At 44.0% G+C, this 23,348-nt stretch overlaps 1 protein-coding gene across 1 annotated transcript; it reads left to right on the forward strand.

Moving 5' to 3' along the window:
* Positions 1 to 20,217: 20,217 nt before the first annotated feature.
* Positions 20,218 to 21,008, forward strand: LOC141584441 (uncharacterized). The gene has a single exon (XM_074398664.1). It carries the CDS (start codon positions 20,265 to 20,267, stop codon positions 20,598 to 20,600), a length of 336 nt encoding a protein of 111 aa, XP_074254765.1. The 5' UTR covers positions 20,218 to 20,264; the 3' UTR covers positions 20,601 to 21,008.
* The last annotated feature ends 2,340 nt before the right edge of the window (positions 21,009 to 23,348 follow it).

A 23,348-nucleotide genomic window follows, 5' to 3' on the forward strand; every position in this document is an offset into this window, starting at 1 on the left:
CTGTTGCCCAGGCTGGAGTGCAGTGGCACTATCTTGGCTCACTTCAACCTCTGCCTCCCAGGTTCAAGTGATTCTAATATCTCAGCCTCCTAAGTAGCTGGGATTACAGGCCTGCACCATCACATATGGCTAATGTTTCTATTTTTAGTAGAGACAGGGTTTCACCATGTTGGCCAGGCTGGTCTCGAACTCCTGGCCCCAGGTGATCCACCCACCTCAGCTTCCCAAAGTTCTGGGATTGCAGGCATGAGCCACCACACCTGGCCTGCAATGTGCTTTTGACATCACAGCTAAGAAGTATCAATGACCTCAGAAACCCCTAACCAGGGAGAGCTGTCCTCCTAATTCTTCTACTTTGCTGGACCCATGTGTCTTCCAACACACAGACACACACACACACACACACACACACACACACACACACACACACAATAGCTTTGGGGCACCTGGGGGTTTTCAGGCAAAAACAGCAGCAGTGACAGCATGATGATGGCTGCCCTCCCCGCTCTGTAAAATGCAGATGTCTGATTTTTCAATTGGCCAAAAACCTCAATGTCTCAGGGTTCCTGTAGGCTGAAAGTGAAGTAATTTGGGGGAAATATCAGGGAATTATTGGGCTCCATTTAGCTCAGGTTTTCATCAAGTAATTCACCCTAATCTTATTCTCTGCAGGTCTTCAGCATTCCTTTGTTTTGTTTTGCTTTGTTTCGTTTTTGAGACAGAGTCTTGCTCTGTTGCCCAGGTTGTAGTGTAGTGACACAATCTGAGCTCACTGCAACCTCCACCTCCTGGATTCAAGTGATCCTCTTGCCTCAATCCCCCAAGTAGCTGGGACCACAGGCACGCACCACCACACTTGGCTAATTTTTGCATTTTTTTAAGTAGAGATACAGTTTCACTATGTTGGCCAGGGTGGTCTTGAACTCCTGACCTCAGGTAATCTACCCGCCATGGCCTCCCAAATTGCTGGGATTGCAGGCATGAGCCACCGCACCCAGCATGTCTTCAAAATTCCTATAGGTCATGCCCAGAACATCTTTGCTGAGGGAATTAGACCACATCTACAACCATTGCTTAGATTCCCAGGGAAACACAACCTAGATGAGACACCTACCTCAAAACACATTCACAAGAGAGTTGAGGGTTATTACAAAATGCACGCTATGGATAGTAACAGCAGTTTCCCAAACATTTCAGAAGGTGCCATACCTAGACGTCAGCAGCTGTCTCTACCTCTTTCCCAAGTTTACCTGTTTTCGCGTCAGATTATGGAAATTGACATAGAACATTGAAAAAGAATGGTAGGGAAAGTAAAGGTCGGGCATGGTGGCTCATGCCTGTATTCCTAGCACTTTGGGAGGCCAAGGCAGCAGATTGCAAGGAGCTCAGGAGTTTGACACCATCTTGGGCAACACGGTGAAACCCCATCTCTACTAAAGTACAAAAAGTTAGCGGGGTGTGGCAGCGTGCACCTGTAATCTCAGCTACTCGGGAGACTGAGGCAGGAGAATCGCTTAAACTCGGGAGACAGAGATTGCAGTGAGCTGAGATTGCGCCACTGTGTTCCAGCCTGGGAGACAGAGCGAGACTCCATCTCTAAAAAACAAACAACAAAAAAGAAAAGTAGGGAAAATGGAATGTTTTTTCTCTCCTCTAATTTTTTTTTCTGAATTTAGAAAAAATAAATATAAATTAGGCCAGGTGCGGTGGCTCACGCCTGTAATCCCAGCACTTTGAGAGGCCAAGGCAGGCGGATTACCGGAGATCAGGAGTTCAAGACCAGCCTGACCAACATGATGAAACCCTATCTCTACTAAAATTACAAAAATTAGCCAGGCATGGTGGTGCGTGCCTGTAATCCCAACTACTTAGGAGGCTGAGGCAGGAGAATCGCTTGAACCCAGGAGGCAGAGGTTACAGTGAGCTGAGATTGTCCCATTGCACTATAACCTGGGGGACAGTGAGACTCTGTCTCAAAAAAAAAAAAAAATCCTGCATACCATTTACTTAAGTGAACTAGTCATTAACATTTTGTGATACTTTTTTAGTCCTCTCCCTCTTTCATTTTATTTCACTTTATTTTATTTTATATTTTGGCAAAGATGGGGTCTGGCTCCATTGCCTACAGTGGTCTCAAACTCCTGGCCTCAAACCATCCTTCCATTTCAGCCTACCAAAGAGTTAAGATGACAGGTATGGGCTACTGCACCCAGCCTTCTCTCTCTCATTTGAATGACAGTAAGTTGAAGAACTGGCATTTTACCCCTACAAATTTTAGTAAGTGTCTCCTAAAAGGGAGATTCTCCTACAGAACTACAATACTATTATCACACTCAAGAGATTTAAAATTGACACGTTTTTATGGAATGTTTAACCAATCTCAAACTTCCCAAATTATCCCAAGAATGTCCTATAATTTGCAATTGCATTTTAAGTAATTTTTCATGTTAGATCCAATCAGAGATGTATTTTTATTAAACTTTAATCTAGAATGGTCTTCCAGCATTTTACTTTTGTTTTGGTGAGTTGTTTTGCAAAATAGTCCTCAATAGAGATTTGATTGGCTGCTTCCTCGTGGTCAGGTTCTGGTTAAACATTTTTGCAGAAATATCACATGGTTGATGGGTTTTTCTCAGTGCATCACATCAACAGGTGTATGTCAGTTGATCCCATTTCTAGTGATGTTAAATTTTATCACCCAATTAATATGATGTCCACCCGATTTCACCATTGCTAATCTATTGTTTTTTCTTCTTTCTTTCTTTCTTTTTTTTTTTTTTTTCTTTTTTTTTTTTTGAGATGCAGTTTCGCTCTTGTCACTCAGGCAGTGGTGCCATCTCAGCTCATTGCAACCTCCACCTCCCAGGTTCAAGCAATTCTTCTGCATCAGTCTCCCAAGTAGCTGGGATTTCCAGTGCCCGCCGCCACACCTGGCTCATTTTTGTGTTTTTAGTAGAGATGGGGTTTCACCATGTTGGCCAGGCTGGTCTTGAACTCCTCAGGTCATCCGCCTACTTCAGCCTCCCAAAGTGCTGGGATGACAGGCATGAGCCATCGTGCCCGGCCATTTCCTTGAATTTATATGGTAAAATTAAAAGTATTGTGAATATATAATTTTGTATCCTGGTTTTTAACTTAACATTTAATCTTCTACAATTACCCTTGTTATTAAATATTGCTTTTCAGAAACTGTTTCTCAGTGACCACATAATCACCAATTACGTGTATAACTTCTGTAAATTACCTCATATCCACCTACCTAAGCAATTAAACATTTAGCTAACCGTCTGGAAAAATAAAGTTGGATACCAACCACAACCACAACAAAATGACAAAATGGGTTTTTTCTTCTTTTTTCTTTTTTTCTTGAGACAGAGTGTCACTCTGTCACCCAGCTAGAGTGACAGTGGCACCATCAGAGCTCACTACAACTTTGAACTCCTGGGTTCAAGCAATTCTTCTGCCTAATCTTCCCAAGTAGGTAGAATATCAGGCGTGCACCACCACGGTTAGCTAATTTTTAATTTTTTTCTTTTTTCTTTTTTTAGAGACAGGGTCTCACTATGTTACCAGGCTGGTCTCAAACTCCTGGCCTCAAGTGATCCTCAAGACTCAGCCTCCCAAAGTGCTGACATTACAGCTGTGAGCCACTATACTCCGTGGTTTTTGTCTTAGGCTTATTTTGAAATTATAATAGACTTTTGGTTGCAAAAATAGCATAGGGCGTTCCGGCATACTTAATCCAGCTTCCATCAAGGATAACACCTTACACAACTATAGTATGGCATAAAATGATTTTAAAAGTAAAACCCATCCATCATGCCAGCTCCTCATGAATTACAGGGATCAAGTACTGAAATAAAAAAGTAAGACCATAAGGGTATTATAAAAAATATGGGAGAATAATTATATTCCTGGGCTGTGGAATACCTTGCTTAATATTGCACCAATACCAAAAATCATACAGAAAAAAAACTGATGGATGCGACTTATAAAATGTTTAAATTTCTGACAAAAACAAAGCTTCAAATTTTCTAAAATGAGAGAAAATATATATGCATATAGGACAAAAGATTAATATCTGTATACGCAAGGACCTTTTATAAATTCACATGGGGAAATATGCAAATAAAGAATCAGGCATTCAAAATATATATGTAAATAAGAGCTTCTTGAAAAACAAATGATTCCAGGCCGGGCACGGTGGTTCATGCTATAATCCCAGCACTTTGGGAGGCCTAGGTGGGCAGATCAGTTGAGGTCAGGAGTTCAAGACCAGCCTGACCAACGTGGTGAAACACCACTCTACTAAAAATACAGAAATTATCCAGGCATGGTGGTGGGCACCTGTAGTCCCAGCTACTTGGGAGGCTGAGGCAGGAGGCTCACCTGAAGATGGGGAACAGACGTTACAGTGAGCCAAGATCACACTACCGCACTTTAGCCTGGGCGACAGAGTGAGACTTTGTCTCAAAAGAAAAGAAAAGAGGAAAAAAGTGAATGATTCTAGGCCAGGCATGGTGGCTCATGCCTGTAATCCCAGCACTTTGGGAAGCCAAGGTGGATGGATGACTTGAGGTCAGGAGTTCAAGGCCAGCCTGAACAACATGGAGAAACCCCGTCTTTAACTAAAAATATAAAAAATTAGCCAGATGTGGTAGTGTGTACCTGAAGTCCCAGCTACTTGAGATGCTGGGGAAAAGTAATTGCTTAAACCCAGTAGGCAGAGGTTACAATAAGCCAAGATTGTGCCTCTATACTCCAGTTTGGGTGACAAGCAAGACTATCTCAAAAGAAAAAGAAAAAAAATGATTCCAGCTGGGTGCGGTGGGTGGCTCACACCTATCATCCCAGCACTTTGGGAGGCCGAGGCTGGTGTATCACCTGAAGTCAGGAGTTCGAGACCAGCCTGATCAACATGAAGAAACCCCTTCTCTACTAAAAGTACAAAATTAGCCGGGCATGGTGGCGCATGCCTGTAATCCCAGCTACTCAGGAGGCTGCGGTAGGAGAATCGCTTGAACTTGGGAGGTGCAGGTTGCAGTGAGCTGAGATCACGCCATCGTACTCCAGCCTGGGCAACAAGAGTGAAACTCCACCTCAAAAAAAATAAAAAATAAAATAAAAGAGTCCAAATTTGGGGCATCAAATGTACGGGATAGGCCTGGAATATCTTGTCACACCAGAAAACAAGGAAGATACCAAAGGATAATGGGTTCATATAAAGAGTACAATTTAAGCATTAGAAAGAAAAATCACCACAATGAGCTAAAACACATAAAATATTGTTAAATCTATGAGTTCATAATAATAGCAAATTTTTAGAAAATCCTCTAATCATCTTTGGAAGATACCAAGAAATTAACACACTACTTTAAAATAGATATTTTTAACTGTAGGAGGAGACCCAGTCATGTATTCTGCCTTTCCTAAATGAACTGTACCTCAGAGTAAGCAGAGTTGAGGAGGTGACATTTCTTTCTTTCTTTTTTTAAAAAAAAAAAATTATTAGAGACAATGTCTTACTATGTTGCTTATGCTCATCTCAAACTCCTCTGGTCGAGTGATCCTCCCACCTCGGTCTCCCAAAGTGCTGGGATTATAGGTGTGAGCCACTCCACCCAGCCCACCTTTCTTTCTGTAGAAGTATTCCAACTAATAAATGAGGAAAAAATAGAATATCAATCACCATTCTGCAACCCTAATGAATTAATGGATGTGGGTAGTGACTAACAGCAGGTGCCGATATCATTCAAAAAGAGACAATTAGAATAACATGCTTCCTGGTGGAAGGACCCAACACCGCCCATAAAGCATTCTTGTCCAAAAATAGAAACTGAATCTTAGCCTCTAGATCTAATTACACGAGGATGCAATTATCAAAATCCAAAATTTTACCATGGAAAACTCTCCAGGAAAAACACAATTCAAGGAGAGCGAAAGAGAGAGATGGAGAAGGAACTACAGATTAAAAGACATTAAGACAGGTGCAGTGGCTTACACCTGTAATCCCAGCACTTTGGGAGCCCGAGGCAGGAAAATCATTTCAGGTCAGGAGTTCAAGACCAGCCTGACCTGTGAACATGGTGAAACCCTGTCTCTACTAAAAATGCAAAAAATTAGCTGGGTGTGGTGGCACACACCTGTAATCCCAGCTATTCAGGAAGCTGAGGCAGGAGAATCACTTGAAACTGAGAGGCAGAGGCTGCAGTGAGCCACGATTGTGCCACTGTACTCCAGCCTGAGTGACAGAGTGAAACTGTCTCAAAAAATAATTAATTAAAAATAAAAGAGAGTAGGGTCGAATTTCCATTGAATTTTCCCAATAAGCCTGGGCAATATGGTGAGATCTCATCTCTACAAAAAATTAGCTAGGTGTGGTGGTCCCAGCTACTCAAAAGGCTGAGGTAAAAGGATCACCTGAGCCCAGGAGGTTGAGGCTGCGGTGAGCCATGATCAAGCCACTGCACTGCTGCCTGGGTGACATAGCGACAGTCTGTCTCTAAGTTTAAAAAAAAAAAAAATTATTCAGTAATGGTTACTAGATTCACTCCCAGCTTTTTTGCTGGTATTTTATTTCTCTGATAGTGACCTCTACACTATGTACTCTGAGCTCACCTTCCTCTGAGAGTTTCCTGGGGTGCCAGGTCAGACATCTAGGCAAGCAGAGAGTACCCCCTGCCTCTACACATCGCATGTGGCATTCCTCTGCTTCTGGCCTCTTCATCAGGGAGCCTGCTGTCTTTCTGCCATCAACTCTCAGGGGTCCCAGGTCTACTGGGCCAGACCAACTCTCCTGGCGTCTACTGCTTTCATCCCATTCCAGCTTAGCTCCCCTTCTCTGTGCTGCATTCCAAAAGCAGAGCAGGATCTTCCTTTAATTCCCTACCACCTTTCAGAACCCAGATCATAATTATTCGCAAGTCTCTACTAAAGGTTCAAAGACAATCCAGAGTAATTTAAAATCATGGCCAAATACAACCTCTGGGTGCCTCTTACAAGTACTTAAACCTCTATCCCATGCTACCTGCCGGGCAGCACCAGCCAGCTCCCTAATCCCAAGGAACGCCCTCAAGCAGCTTTGCTCCCCTTGGAGTCTGGCCAGGAACCACAATTGAACTGCAATGAAAGGAGAGGATTCCCCAACCCTCGGCAGGGCGTCACCCCCTCTTCAGCTCCCAGATCTGCCTCTGCTCCAGGTGATGGACAGTTAGAACAGCTGCTCCCTTCAGGGTCTCCCTACTCCTACCCACACCAGAGTAGGCTTGCCCCCTGCCCAAGTTCATAGCTGGATAATTACTCAGGACTCAAGAAACCAACATTATTACCTCCCAATACTTGGACTATTTCATTTCAAGCATTGCATGTGTGAGACATGAATATTACTTCTCTGTTGAAAGGTGTCAAACTCTGTCCTGTTTGTGATTTCGGTCCCTCATTCAGGAGGTGGTTAAAATCAAACCGTGGCATCTTTTGTAGAGACCTGAAGTCAGTACTCCAACTCGTTGTGAGCATCAGTTTCAACACAAGCACACAGGCTGCCCACCCTCCAGGCAAGGAGCCACCTGAGTCTAAGCAGAGAAAAAAACCACATCGATCCTAAGGGCTGCATATCAATACAACAGAAATGTGTTTCAAATTGACATAACTGAATGGAAACTGTGTCTGCCTCTGTATAAATAAGGGGCAAATACTTACCTGCCTGTGGACCCAAATCGTAAGAGCTGCTCCTTGGAGGTAATGGATGTCTCTACATCTAAGAAGAATGCTGTTTTCAACTTTCATATAAAACCTCTCCTCCATCCTGGCCAACATCTGAAACCCCGTCTCTAGTAAAAAATATAAAAAATTAGCTAGGCGTGGTGGCGGGCGCCTGTAATCCCAGCTACTCAGGAAGTTGAGACAGGGGAATCACTTGAACCCAGGAGGCAGAGGTTGCAGTGAGCTGAGGTCGTGCCACTGCACTCCAGTCTGGAGACAGAACGAGACCCCGTCTCAAACAACAACAACAACAACAACAAAAACCTCTCCTGCTCTCACTAAGGTTCTACAGGGGACACAATTATAGGAGGGAAGATAGTTAACAGTTTAAATTTTACATGTTAGAAACTGAACTCTTGAAATTCCTGCCGGGCACAGTGGCTCAGGCCTGTAACCCCAGCACTTTGGGAGGCTGATGTGGGCAGATCACGAGGTCAGGAGTTAGAGATCAGCCTGACCAACATGGTGAAACCCTGTCTCTACTAAAAATTCAAAAATTAGCCGGGCATGGTGGCGCAGGCCTGTAATCCCAGCTACTCAGGAGGCTGAAGCAGGAGAATTGCTTGAAACCAGGAGGCAGAGACTGCAGCGAGCCGAGATCATGCCATTACACTCCAGCCTGGGCAACAGAATGAGACTTCGTCTCAAAAAACAAAAACAAAAAATTCCTACCAGCAATCCCTACTCACACCCCAGAAAGCACATGCTTTTCTTGCAGATGTACCCTTTATTTGGGGGATGAGACAGGTCTTGTTCTGTCTCCCAGGCTGGAGTTCAGTGGCGTGATCATAGGTCACTGCATCCTTGACCTCCCAGGCTCGGGCAATCCTCCCACCTTAGCCTCCTGAGTAGCTGGCACTACAAGTGCGCACCCACCATTCCTGGCCAACACCTTTTCTTTTTTTTTTTTTTTTTTTTTTTTTTTTTTTTTTTTGAGACGGAGTTTCGCTCTTGTCACCCAGGCTGGAGTGCAATGGCGCGATCTCGGCTCACCGCAACCTCCGCCTCCTGGGTTCAGGCAATTCTCCTGCCTCAGCCTCCTGAGTAGCTGGGATTACAGGCACGTGCAACCACGCCCAGCTAATTTTTTGTATTTTTAGTAGAGACGGGGTTTCACCATGTTGACCAGGATGGTCTCGATCTCTCGACCTCGTGATCCACCCGCCTCGGCCTCCCAAAGTGCTGGGATTACAGGCTTTAGCCACCGCGCCCGGCCAACACCTTTTCTAGTTAAGCTCAGTAAATAGCCACATTGTCCTTTCGGTTGCACAGGCCAAAAAGACATTGGAGCCTCCTTGACTCTCCCACCCTGCACTGGATTTATCAGTAAATCCACTTGACATTGACATCAGTAAATCCACTTGACATTGACATCAGTAAATCCACCGGAGCTGAATCCTCTCATGACCTACACCCACAGGTTCAGGCCTCATTACCCACACCCAGCAAGAGCTTCCTCAAGGTGGTGCAGGTCCTACCCAGGCCCCTCCTGTGGTCAATTCTCAAGGCACCGTTTGGAGTAATCCTTTTATAAGAGAAGGCAGGCGATCCCTTCCCAGCTTCCCTGCTTCACTCACAGTCAAAGCTGGTTTACTGTGACCTAAAATTATCCCCGAGAAATGCAGCAACGCCCTCTCCATTACTTCACTGAACTCTGTACTCCTGACACTCCCACTCACTTGGTGATGGTTGAACTGCCTTCTCACTGTTCCCTTCCCACTTTCTGGAATATTCTTGCTCCAGATAACTGGATAGTCACTTCTTCATTGCTTTCTAGTCTTTGATGGAATGTCAGGTTCTACCTGAGTCCTATTCGGACCACCCAATTTGAAATAGAAAGCCCACCCACCCTTCCTTCAACCCCAATCTCTCATACTGTGCTCTATTTTTTTTTTTTTTTCATAATGGTTACATTTTAACATATACCATTTTTAGGGGGTACAGGAAACAATGGTTTCTGTCCCCTTTTGATTCATAGAACACTTTTCATTTTTTTTGGTTGGAGTCTCGCTCTGTCACCCAGGCTGGAGTACAGCGGTGAGATCTCAGCTCACTACAACCTCTGCTTCCCAGGTTCAAGTGATTCTCCTGCCTCAGCCTCCTGAGTAACTAGGGAACGGGCATGTGCTACCACATCCGGCTAATTTTTTTGTATTTTTGGTAGATATGGGGTTTCACCATGTTGGTCAGGCTGGTGTCAAACTCCTCACCTTATGATCCACTTGCCTTGGCCTCCCAAAGTGCTGGGATTACAGGCTTGAGCCACTGAATGCAACGAATAGAACACTTTAAATATAGCCTTCTTTATTTAATTTGTTAAATATTTAACGATGTAAAAGTTCAAGACCTTGACAGTATGATCTAACTTAAGGCTCTTCACTGCCCAACCTGTCCTTCTGCCCTCCTGCACGCAAGGTAGTCCTTGCCCTACAGCTTGTGTTCAGCTAAGAGTGGTGACTCGCACCTGTAATCCCAACACTTTGGGAGGCAGAGGCAGGATTGCTTGAGTTCAGGAATTTGAGATCAGGCAACATAGCAAGACCTAGTCTATATTAGACTTAAAAGTTAGCCAGGCATGGTGGAGCATGCTTGTAGTCTCAGCTACTCAGAAGGCTGAGGCAGGAGGATCACTTAAACCCAGGAGATCAAGGCTATGGTGAGCCATAATTTTGACACTGCTCTACAGCCTGGGCAACAGAAAGTGGGAGGTAGAAAAGTTCCTTTTTAAAGTTTCCTTTCTTGTTAAAGAATAAACGTGCTAATAACTTTGCTAAGCCCCATCCCATGTAGCTGTTAAACATGCCATGCTTACAGGCACGTAGTACATTCTATGTCCTTGTACTTTAACCAAGATAGCTGTACTAGATGTGCTTACAGGCATGTCCCCACTCTCCATTGCTTTTACCTGTTTAGAAAAGTTTTAAATTATTAGCCAATCGGGTTTTAGTTTAGATTGTGAGGTCTGGCTTCAGCCAACGGAGATCAGACACAGCAGTATGGGCGACCCCATATGCATAAGGGATAAATGTGTCTGTTTTCCCTTGTTCGTTGTACTCTTGTAGCAAAATGGCTAGCGAGAGTACCCTTCCTGTAGTCCAGGAAGTAAAAATTGTTTCCCGAAAGATCCTTTTTCTCAGTGCTAATTTTTCTTTGTGGCACCGAGCATCTGTTTCCAACACAGAATAAGACCTTGTCTGAAAAACAAAAGCAAAAAAAGCTTGTGTTTATTATTCCTTTGTGTTTCTTTGGACGTGGTTTTACTACATTCACTTGTCTGATGTATTCCATTTCTGATGCATTCCGTTTCTGTTCATTTACTCACCAGCTGATAGGAAGCCCCATTGTTTTCAGGTTTTTGCTATTTTTGACAGTGCTACCGTGAGCATTCTTGTATGTGTCTATAGAATTTCAACACACTTAAGAATGAAATTACTGAGTCTTGTGGAAATAAATGACAATCCACCGAATTAGTGCAGGTAAAGTCTATTTAATTGTGCTTGCCATAGCAAAGTGATGGTTTGCCATACCATCACTTGTGTTTTTGTGAACACTCAAAGGCAGGCAGAAGAGTGGGAAAGCTTCATACTGGGAAAAAGGGAAGGTTTCAGGTATGCCCAGATGAGAGGCTATTGGCATGGGAAGTTGTAGACAGACTAACTAGAAGTGGGGCATCTTACGTGATTGGTTAGGAATGCATATTCAACTCTCTCTCTAACTGGTCCTAAATTGGAAAAGGGGGATAAGAATTAGGGAAACTGTCAGTTATTAATCAAGTCCTGGCCATTTGGGGCTAATGGTCCTCATTTGACTTCCTGGACTGTTTTTAAGAGATAGTGGTCTGAATTCCTACAAGTCTGATTGTAGCAGGTAGGCTGGCAGATAAGCTGGTTAGGATAGATAATAGGTTGGTTTCCTGGGATGTTGGCTGCAGTTCACAGGTCAGAGATCTATTTCTATATATGATCTGGCCACTGTTCACTTGTATGTTCTGTCTCTCTGTCTCTAACATGCCATATAATATACTTATTTATGATGTGTGCTGTCTGCTTCCCACCATGACCAGGTTACTAGTTACATGAGGACAGACATTTTTTAATACTTTTTTTTTAAAGGGTCTCCCTCTGTGGTCCAGGCTGGAGTGCAGTGGTGCAGTCTTGGCTCACAGCAGCCTCAACCTCCCAGGCTCAAGTGATCCTCCCGCCTCAGCCCCTCTCCAGTAGCTGGGACCACAAGCATGCACCACCATGCCTAATTATTATTATTAATTATTATTGTCGAGATGGAGTTTTGCTGTGTTACTCAGGTTGGTCTTGAACTCCTGAGCTCAAGCAATCGGACTGCCTCAGACTCCCAAATAGCTGAGATTACAGGGGTGAGCCACTGCACCTGGCCCATGAGGACAGGCATTTGTATCTGTTTTGTTCTTTTTTTTTTTTTTTTTTTTTTTTTTGCATTTTAGGTTTTGGGGTACATGTGAAGAACATGCAAGATTGTTGCATAGGTACACACCTGGCAGTGTGATTTGCTGCCTTCCTCCCCTTCACCTGTATCTGGCATTTCTCTCCATTCTATCTCTCCCCACTGCCCCACCCCCCCGTCCCTACCCCATTTCCCCACAACAGACCCCTGTGTGTAGTGCTCCCCTCCCCGTGTCCGTGTGTTCTCATTGTTCAACACCCCTCTATGAGTGAGAACATGTGGTGTTTGATTTTCTGCTCTTATGTCAGTTTGCTGAGAATGATGGTTTCCAGGTTCATCCATGTCCCTACAAAGAACATGAACTCATCATTTTTGATGGCTGCATAATATTCCATGGTGCATATGTACCACGTTTTCCCTATCCAATCTATTATCAATGGGCATTTGGGTTGGTTCCAGGTCTTTGCTATTGTAAACAGTGCTGCAATGAACATTCATGTGCATGTGTCCTTATAGTAGAACGATTTATAATCCTTTGGATATATACCCAGTAATGGGATTGCTGGGTCAAATCAAATTTCTATTAAAGCATTCTTGATTCCTAGAAAAGTGCCTGGTGCATTTAGATACTCAATAAATATTTGTAAAATGAGTGAATATATTGTACCTATAAAAATATCATGCTATGGATGCATATTTTTGGTTTTGCTGTTATGCTCAGCTCTAAAGCTGTATTAGTCAATTCCAATCCCCCCCATTAGTGCAGACGTGGTCCCAGCCCTTGCTCATTTTCACTTGCACTGCTGTGCCCACCACAGTGTCTGATGCAGAGTTTGTGACTGCCAGATACATGCTGGAGCAAATTCATCTACTTTATATTATTACCTGGTTCTTTTGACCCACACATTGATGCTGAAACTGACAGACAATCACAAGAAATAACTGCACTGTAGCCCATCATCGTTTAGGTCCACATGGAAACACACGTGAGTCAGGCAAGAGTGCCCATTTTTTCTTGAGCCAGTGAAACCCTCACAACAGCCTCTCTTTGGAAGCGTCTGTGATGTTACCATTTGATGTAGGACCTCTGCATTTTTTTGTTCATATAATATTCTTACTTAATTGTGACAGAATATAATTAAGGTGGGGCTGAGTGAAGTGGCTCATGCCTGTAATCCCTGCACTATGGGAGGCCAAGGTTAACTCACCTGAGGTTGGGAGTTTGAGACCAGCCTGGCCAACATGGTGAAATCCCATCTCTACTAACATACAAAAATTAGCCAGGTGTGGTAGTGGATGCTGGTAATCCCAGCTACTCAGGAGGCTGAGGCAGAAGAATCACTTGAACCTGGGAGGTAGAGGTGACAGTGAGCCAAGATTGATTGCACCACTGCACTCCAGCTTGGGCAAGAGTAAGACTCCATCTCATAAAAAAAGAAAAAAGAAAGAAAGAAAACAATATAATTAGAGAGGATAAAGTGTTTTAGTGGGTCACGACTTTTAATAGTAGATTTATTCAAATATGACCACATTAGTATTTTGTGACCATAATTTGCCGGAAAGACAGTTAACTAGTACTGGTGATAATTTCATTAAGCTGTAATCAAATTTTAGTCTGTTAATAGAACCAAAACCAAAGTAACCAAGACCTAAATAGCTTAAATAGCTTTAGATGTTGAATTTCATCTGACTATAGATGCTGAGGTTAAAATTTGTTTAAAAAGTTGAATTTAAGGGTAGAGAGAAAGTGATGAAATAAGAGCTCATTGATACAGTTTTCTGAATCCTTTTTCTAATTCAAGTAAGAGGATAATTGAAACCCCCCAAACTTTTACCACTGTATGAAAACCTGTAAGGAACATGTTATTCATGATTTCTTTTCTTTTCTTTTTTTTTTTTTTTTTTTTTTTTTTTGAGACAGAGTCTCACTCTGTTGCCTAGGCTGGAGTGCAGTGGCACTATCTCAGCTCATCGCAACCCCCATCTCTCAGGTTCAAAGTGATTCTCTTGCCTCCGTCTACCAAGCAGCTGGGACTACAGGTGCACACCACCACATCCAGCTAATTTTTTGTATCTTTAGTAGAGACAGGGCTTCACCATGTTGGCCAGACTGGTCTCGAAGTTGTGACCTCAAGAGATTTGCCCACCTTGGCCTCCAAAAGTGCTGGCATTATAGGTGTGAGCCACCACACCTGGTTTATTAGTGGTTATTCTAAATCCATCACAAACACAGGGAGTCTTACTTTTCTAGATGTAATTGCAACTTTCCTTTAGACACATTAGAACAACAAAAGAGATGTCCATGCATATTTGATACACTTTTATGTGCTTTATTGGGAAGATATTATCTCAGGTTTACAGAAACAGAAAGCAGGAGCAGAGATGCAAGATACAGAAGCTACAGAAAGGAGAAAGGAATAGAAACACACATTTCAATACAGTAGTAAAATTTCAAGAAAATATAGCATTAAAAATACCCCTGTGTTTCGCTGGGCTCATACTTTGATTGGTGATCGACAGAGAAGGTTTGTGTTGGTGGTTTTCATTTGCAGGCAGGATCTCAGAGACCAGGAAATATGGATAAAACTTCTTAGGACTTTCAAATTAGAGAAGACTGGCAGGAGGGAGAGAAAATTTTACCAAAAGGACAGTCAGTTACCTGCAGCATCTTCCCAGAAGCCGAGGGGCCCACCTAGCAGCAGCATTGCTTCTGGCAGCAGCACTTCTGCTGGCAGCATCCCTTCTGCTGGCAACAGCCCTTCCCACAGCCGCAGCCACACGAGCTGCAGGTGCGGCGGCAGCAGCAGATCACCGGTGTGCTACAGCAGCCCCCACAGCAGCCGCGGCAGCAGGGGCAGCAACTGGAGCAGCAGCCCACCCGGTAGCACCTGCAGGTGGTGCAGCTGCCACAGCCACCACAGCCACCACCACAGCCACCACAGCCACCACCGCAGCCACCACAACCACTGCAGCCACCACCACAGCCACCACCGCAGCCACCACAACCACAGCAACCCATGGTGTCAGTAGAGAGGATTAAGGAGAAGTGAGGAAGGAGGACTTGAGAGGTGAGGAGATCCGATGTCTCCTTCTGCTGGGGGAGGCCCTTATGTACCAACTCTCTGGAGAAGAGAGGGAAACACGTGACCACTTCCTTGTTATTGTTTGGGTCAATTGTCATGGGAGAATCTCATAATATATTATTAACTGCCCTTTGGAATGGGAAGTAGGTTTATGAGATTACCTGTTTTGTTTTCTGAGTCAAATGTCCTAAAAATTGCAGTAAGCCCTCCTGAGAGCCATGGGTAAAGGGGTATCATCAAGAGTCTTGGGCACTCTCAGAAAGCCCACACAGTATAGCAGCAATGCTGAATGGATAGTCTAATGTTCGAACAACAAATAAACATTATCAGGAGAGTATTCCTCTATAGTGCCCAGAAGGTATCTTACCAGACTGGAGAAATGACAGGTGTCTCGGGCACAAATGTCATTGCCAACTGCAGAAGCAGCCAGATACTCTCACTGGAGATTGTTGACCTGAGAATGGAAGGTTTTGCTCCCCAATACCCAGTTATAAAGCCTGGCTCTATGTTTCATTATTCAGCGTATTTAACGTTGTGTTGGCCGGGCATGGTGGCTCATGTCTGTAATCCTACCACTTTGGGATACCAAGATGGGTGGACTACCTGAGGTCAGGAGTTCGAGACCAGCCTGGCCAACATGATGAAACCCATCTCTACCAAATATGCAAAAATTAGCCCAGCATGGTGCCATGCACCTGTAGTCCCAGCTGCTTGGTAGGCTGAGGCAGGAGAATCACTTGAACCTGGGAAGTGAAGGTTGCAGTGTGCCAAGATCACACCACTATTCTCCAGCCTGGGTGACAGAGTGAGACTCTGGCTGAAAAAATAAATAAATAAATTACATTGGGTGATTGCTTATAAAGCACAAGTAAACCTTCACAATGATTCATCTTTTTTTGGTACAATTCACATGGCATTTAAAATAAGAAAGCATTTTGTAAGTAACATAAAGAATAAGCTTGGCTGCTTGAAAAGCTTTATCAATTGCTGTCCAAGACGAAAATCTACATGAAACATTATATTGCTGACAATAGCAAATAGATCACAATAAATAAAAGCAAAAAGTTAAGAAAAAAAGAGAGAGAATTAAATCCAATACATACTTTAGAAAAATAAAAGACTGCTTCAGGAAATTTAATTATAGTAGACTATTTGACTCAAGTGAGCAATATTTATACTATAGTAACCAAGTTACCATTGGTTTTGGATATTACAAAAACTAGTAATACAAATATGTTAGGAATGATACAAGAAATTTAAATTCCCATCCATCTTAACAGAAACTAACATTGGCAATTAAGAAATTGAGAAATTGGCCAGGCGCGGTGGCTCACGCTTATAATCCCAGCACTTTGGGAGACCGAGGCGGGTGGATCACGAGGTCAAGAGATGGAGACCATCCTGGCCAACATGGTGAAAGCATATCTCTACTAAAAATACAAAAATTAGCTGGGTGCGATGGTACGTGCAGGTAGTCCCAGCTACTCGAGAGGCTGAGGCAGGAGAATTGCTTGAACCCAGGAGACAGAGGTTGCAGGGAGCCGAGATCGCACCACTGCACTCCAGCCTGGTGACAGAGCAAGACTCTGTCTCAAAAAAAAAAAAAAAAAAAAAAAAAAGTAAAAGAAAAAGAAAAGAAATAGAGGAATTAATAAGAAACATGGAGGCAGCTCCCAACAGAAGCTGATAATGTTGCTTCTGTTTAGTGAGAAGAAGGTGAGATGGGAGAAGGAACTGTGGAATTATTTTAATCATGTGCATATATTTTGTTAATTAACACTGAGAACATGTTTGAAATCAACTGATGTGACCCATATTGCACAATTTCACACAGTCTGATAGAGGTGGCCTGAGCAACCCCCGACTCCCAGCTTTAGTTCCTGCTCTAAATCACAGGCCAAATCATGGCTCAAAATGTTCAGCTACAGAATCTTCCAGCACAGCACAGGCTTTTTTTTTTTTTTTTTTTTTTTTTTTTTTTTTTTTTTTTTTTGGACACGGTCCCTCACTCTGTCACACAGATTAGATTGGAGTGCAGTGGCATGATCATGACTCATTGTGGCATTAACTTCTTGGGCTAAAGCGGTCCTCCCTCCTCAGCCTCCCAAGTAGCTAGTACCAGAGGTGCATGCCACTACACCTGACTAATTTTTTATTTTTCATAGAGATGGGGGTATTGCTATGTTACCCAGGCTGGTCTCAAATTCCTGGACTCGAGTGATCCTCCTGCCTCAGCCTCCCAGAAGTGCTGGGATTACAGGTGTAATCACCATGCCTGGCCCCAGTCCAGACCATCTTACCTGGCACGGGCACAATGCATCTTTGTTAACTAATTGAGGAATAATTTTTTTAAAGGCAAATCTCAGGTAATTATATTGTTCTGAAATAATGGATGTGAAAATGCTTTAGAAAGTAAAAACACTAAATAAACCAGGATTTGTCATCTTTGGCACTACTGACATTTTCAGCATGACAATTCCTTGTTGTGGGGACTGTCCTGCACAATGTAGAATGTTGTTGAGCAGCGTCTCTGGTGTCAAGCCACTAGTTATGACAACCTCTCCGTCAGTTATAACAAGCAAAAATGTCTTCGGATGTTGTTGATTGTCTCCTGGGGGCAAAATTGCCCCTCACTGAGATCCACTGCTCTACAGAAATGGAAGGGGGAATACCCCAGATCACAGCACTCTGGAAAAGGATGCAAGTTTAGGAATAGCCCTTGAAGGCTGCAAAAGGACTTTACATGAGTTCTTCTGTTCTCTTAATTTTTTGGAGGCAATTCCTAGGACATATGATTCTTTTTTTTCTTCTTTGAGACCAAGTCTCACTCTGTTGCCCAGGCTGTTGAACATCTGCCTCCCAGGTTCAAGCAATTCTCGTGCCTCAGACTCCCTCATAGCTGAGACTACAGCCTTTTTTAGTAGAGACTACAGTATTTTTAGTAGAGACAAGGTTTCACCATGTTGGCTCAGGTGATCCACCTGCCTCAGCCTCCCAAAGTGCTGGGATTACAGGCGTGAGCCACCACACCCAGCCAGATACATGATTCTGAAGGGGTTAAGTACCCAGGGTAATGAAAGAAGACAAGAGTGAACCTTGATGAAAACCATGGACTTTGGGTGATTATGATGTGTCACTGTAGGTTCACCAGTTGTAGCAAATGTACCACCTTGGCATGGGATGTCAGTAGTGAAGGACGCTGTGTTGGGGAGGACGGGGGTATATGGGAACTCTGTACTTTTGACTCAGTTATTATTTTATTTTATTGAGACTTGGTCTCACTCTGCCACCCAGGCTGGAGTGCAGTGGATCAAGGCTCACTGCAACTTTCGCCTCCCAGTTTCAAGCAATTCTCCTGTCTCAGCCTCCTGAGTAGCTGGGGCTACCCCACCACCATGCCTGGCTAATTTTTGTATTGTTTAGTAGAGACGGAGCTTCACCATGTTGACCTGGCTAGTCTCAAACTCCTGACCTCAAATGATCCACCTGCATCAGCCTCCCAAAGTTCTGGGATTAAAGGCATGAGCCACTGCGCCCAGCCCTCAGCTCAATTTTGATGTCAACCTAAAATTGCTCTAAAAAATAAAGTCTTTTAAAAGATTATACATTATTTACTCTAAGCTAAGGACACTGGGTCACATAGGGACCATGGCTTTTTTAGGGACACGAAACCAGCTAGTTGCAGAGGCTCTTGGCTACCTCAACCACTACTCCATGAGTATAGGATAAGAGAGGGGAACATGAGCCAGTGTGGGAAGCTCACTTAAAAATACATTGTGACAATCAACTCCAGATGGATATCTTTCCCATATTTTGACTTGTGAATCAATAGCAAAAGTAAGTCTGAAAACAGATGAGAAAGCCTTCTGAGATGTTAGCCAAGGGACCTTTTGGCATGTGAAGCTTTGAGTGCTTTGCTTCTCCATGTGGGATCTCACCTTCTCTTGCATTCTGCAGACAGCAACTGAAGACAGAAAAGACTTCCTTTAGAGGAAGGGAAAACCAAGGGAAAGATCCTCTCCAGGCCGAGGGATCCTGATGCGTGGAAGATAGGAGATGGACTTTCATCAAACGAGGTTCATAGATCACACTTCAAAACTGCTAGGTTAAAACGAAACTAGTGTGGGTACAGTGGCTCACGCCTGTAATCCCAGCACTTTGGGAGGCTGAGGCGGGCAGATCAAGAGGTACGGAGTTTGAGACCAGCCTGACCAACATGGTGAAACCCTGTCTCTACTAAAAATACAAAAAAGTTTGCCAGGCATAAAGGCATGTGCCTGTAATTCTAGCTACTCAGGAGGCTGAGGCAGGAGAATCGTTTGAACCCAGGAGACAGAGGTTTTTGTGAGCAGAGATCGTGCCATTGCACTCCCGCCTGAATCTCCAAAAAAAAAAAAAACACTAATTTTTTTTTTTTTTTTTTTGAGACGGAGTTTCGCTCTTGTTACCCAGGCTGGAGTGCAATGGCGCAATCTCGGCTCACCGCAACCTCCGCTTCCTGGGTTCAGGCAATTCTCCTGCCTCAGCATCCTGAGTAGCTTGGATTACAGGCATGTGCCACCATGCCCAGCTACTTTTTTGTATTTTTAGTAGAGACAGGGTTTCACCATGTTGACCAGGATGGTCTCGATCTCTTGACCTTGTGATCCACCCACCTCGGCCTCCCAAAGTGCTGGGATTACAGGCTTGAGCCACTGCACCCGGCCAACAATACTAAATATTTAAGAAACATGCTGTTTTTATTAGAAGCATAACTTGAGGAAGAAGTAAATGTGAAAATAAGCAATTCTATAAGGTCAGAGGTGTTCAATGAGGAAATACACTCAGGGTCTTGTGAAATTCCTCCAGGGAAGCTGGAGGAAACAAGGAAGTGGCCACCTGCCACATGTTAGGCCTGAAAGGGGTATATAAGAGCCCCTGAAGCAAGCAAAGAGCATCAGTCCTCCTTACTTCTCCGGGGTCCTCCCTCCTCACCTCACCTGAGTCCTCTCTACTGACACCATGGGTTGCTGTGGTTGTGGTGGCTGTGGTGGTGGCTGCAGTGGTTGTGGTGGCTGTGGCGGCTGTGGTGGCTGCAGTGGTGGCTGTGGTGGCTGCGGTGGTGGGTGTGGTGGTGGCTGTGGTGGCTGTGGCAGCTGTGGCAGCTGCACCACCTGCAGGTGCTACCGGGTGGGTTGCTGCTCCAGCTGCTGCCCCTGCTGCCGCGGCTGCTGTGGGGGCTGCTGCAGCACACCGGTCATCTGCTGCTGCCGCCGCACCTGCAGCTCGTGTGGCTGTGGCTGTGGGAAGGGCTGTTGCCAGCAGAAGGGATGCTGCCAGAAGCAATGCTGCTGCTAGGCTGCCGACCTGGCTCTGCCTGTAGCCTAAGAAATGCTGAGCTTTTGCTCCCAGAATTTGGTGAAACTTTCCTCCACTCCACCTTTCTGATTCTGTCCTGCCTCATCTACCTGGATGTCTTGGAATTGCTCATTCTGTCCCTTGTAGTCTGAAGTCTCAGGGTTGTTTTTCTTCCTTTGTGGTGGTATGACTGCTTCCATTTCTTCCCCCTGTATCTTCCAGGACTTAGCATTATGCTATTATGCTACTGTGCTACTATGTTATTATTCTCTGTCATTTTTGTAATCTTGTCTTCACTGGGAAAAAGACAAAAGATTAGTATATATTATCAACATAAGTGGTAGAAGCACAGCCACCCATGTCAAAAATCTATTTGTATTATGAGCTTAACAAAATAAAATCGTGAAAACTAATACCTTTTTTGAAAGAAACTCCTTATGATGGATTTCTTGTTGTTTCATGTTGTACCTTCACTAACTTCTTTCCTGTTTCCGTGTCCCTGTTAAAAAAAAAAAAAAGAAAAAGACTACTCTTCCTTAATAAAAAGAATAATCTCTCCATATTCTCAGCCATCTCTTTGTTCTGTAGGATGTGTATCTTGCATTAGTGAGGTCAACAGAGCAAAAGATGTGGGTGATATGTAAAGATCACACATGATCTTTAGATGGGTTTCAGTTAGTGGGTGCTAGGTCCCATACTATCCTGTAGCATATTTTATAATAAAGATAGAAATTTGGAAATCAATTCCAAGCTTTGGTCATCAGTGTCACAGAAATTCCTGGGCTCGTCTACACATCCTCCCATGATGTCGGTCTGTGTTGGGGTCAAAGCAAAGTTTCCCCCTCACCCCCCGAAGGTCCACTGAAAACCAACTCACAAAAAGGTAAATTCACTAGAGAAAAGGCGTACACCCAGAACTTTCGGAGGCTGAAGCCAGCAGATCACTTGAGGCCAGGAGTGCGAGACCATCCTAGCCAACGCAGCGAAACCCCATCTCTACTAAAAATACAAAATTTAGCCAGGTGTGGTGGCGCACGTCTGTAATTCCAGCAACGCGGCAGACGGAGGCACAAGAATTGCTTGAACCTGGGAGGCGGAGGTTGCAGTGAGCTGAGATGGTGCCACTGCACTCTACTCTGGGCAATTAGAAAAAGAAAAGGAGAAGAAAAGAAAGGAAAAGGGAGACAAATATATTAATGTTTGCACTCGGAGAAGCACAGTGTATGTCCACCTCCCAACAGGGTTCAGGAGCTTATATTATCAGCCTGGTTAAACAGGTTATGGGAGGAGGAAGAAGAGGAATTCTACTAAGGGACAGTAAAGGATCAGGACCTGAGATTAATTTGAAAGTCTGTTCTCTTTGACAGTGAAAGGGTCTGTCCAAGTGTGGTTACATTCTTAGTCTTACAAGAGGGGGAAGAAAAAACAATAGGTCCCCTTGGTGGGTCTAGATCTGAGGCAGACAAAGGGACTTCAGCTTCTTCAGAAGAGACCTTGTCGGGGAGGTCAAAGAGACCTTTAGGCTTCTGCAGTTCAGTATGTCCAGGTATCATATTTTGGGGCATCAGTTTGTGAGCTCCAACATCTGCAACTGAATTATGGTTGGAAGTGTTGGACGGTCCAGCATGGCAAATCACAGCTTCACTCCAACTCTCCACCTGTTTTTCACTTATTTACTCTGCAAATATATGACTGTTCTATTAGGCCAAGATAGAAAGCTAAACAAATCTTGGCCTTCAAAGAGTTAACATTTAAGAGTGAAACAGATAAATTAGCCTACTTATGGTAATCCTTCTTAGAATAAACAGATAAATTAGCCTACTTACTAATGTGAGATTTTCTTTGCCTAGCCACTTTTCTCCACTCCTATATCAATTATTCAACTAGATGTTTTTTTTGTTTTTTTGTTTTTTTTTGAAACAGGGTCTCTCTCTGTTGCCCTGGCTGGAGTGTGCAGTGGTGCAATCTCAGCTCACTGCAATCTCTACCTCCCAGGTTCAAGCAATTCTCCCACCTCAGCCTGGAGAGTAGCTAGCTGGGATTACAGGGGTACTCAGACTAATTTACTAATTACTTAAGGCACCACGCCTGGCTAATTTTTGCATTTTTAGTAGAGACAAGGTTTTACCATGTTGGCCAGGCTGGTCTCAAACTCCTGACCACAGGTGATCTACCCACCTTGGCCTCCCAAAGTGCTGGGATTACAGGCATGAGCCACCACGACCCACCTCGAATAGATTTTCATGGACATAACTGCAGCCACATTGTTGAGTATCCGTGCAAGAGGAAGTGTATTAGAGAGGCACACAGCGTTGAGCAGCTCCCTAAGACACTGCGGCTCCCGCTCCTCCTGCTCTCATTCAGCTTCCCTGCAGGTTCTTTCCCACGTTGGAGACCCACATCTCGGGCTCAGTCCTCTTCTCCTTCGTCTTCTCCATGGGATTAGCATTCCCATTAGATCCACGCACTTAACACTTTCTAACACACTATAAAATTCACTAACTCATCGTGTTTACTATTTGGCATTCCCTCTACACACCCCACCCCAAGCTAGAATGTAAGTGACAAGGCAGAGATTTTTAACTTTGTTCACAAATATATCCCACCCAGGACAGTGTCTAGCACATAGTAGGTACTCAATACATAACTTTTTTAAAAGTACAAATGGGAAACATGATTCTTTTGTCTTACATAAATACTTAAACAAGACTTGGGTCCTGCAAACATCTGGACTCTAGGTCTGAGTAC

This window comes from Saimiri boliviensis, chromosome 5 (assembly GCF_048565385.1).
Source record: "Saimiri boliviensis isolate mSaiBol1 chromosome 5, mSaiBol1.pri, whole genome shotgun sequence".
Taxonomy (NCBI): Eukaryota; Metazoa; Chordata; class Mammalia; order Primates; family Cebidae; genus Saimiri; species Saimiri boliviensis.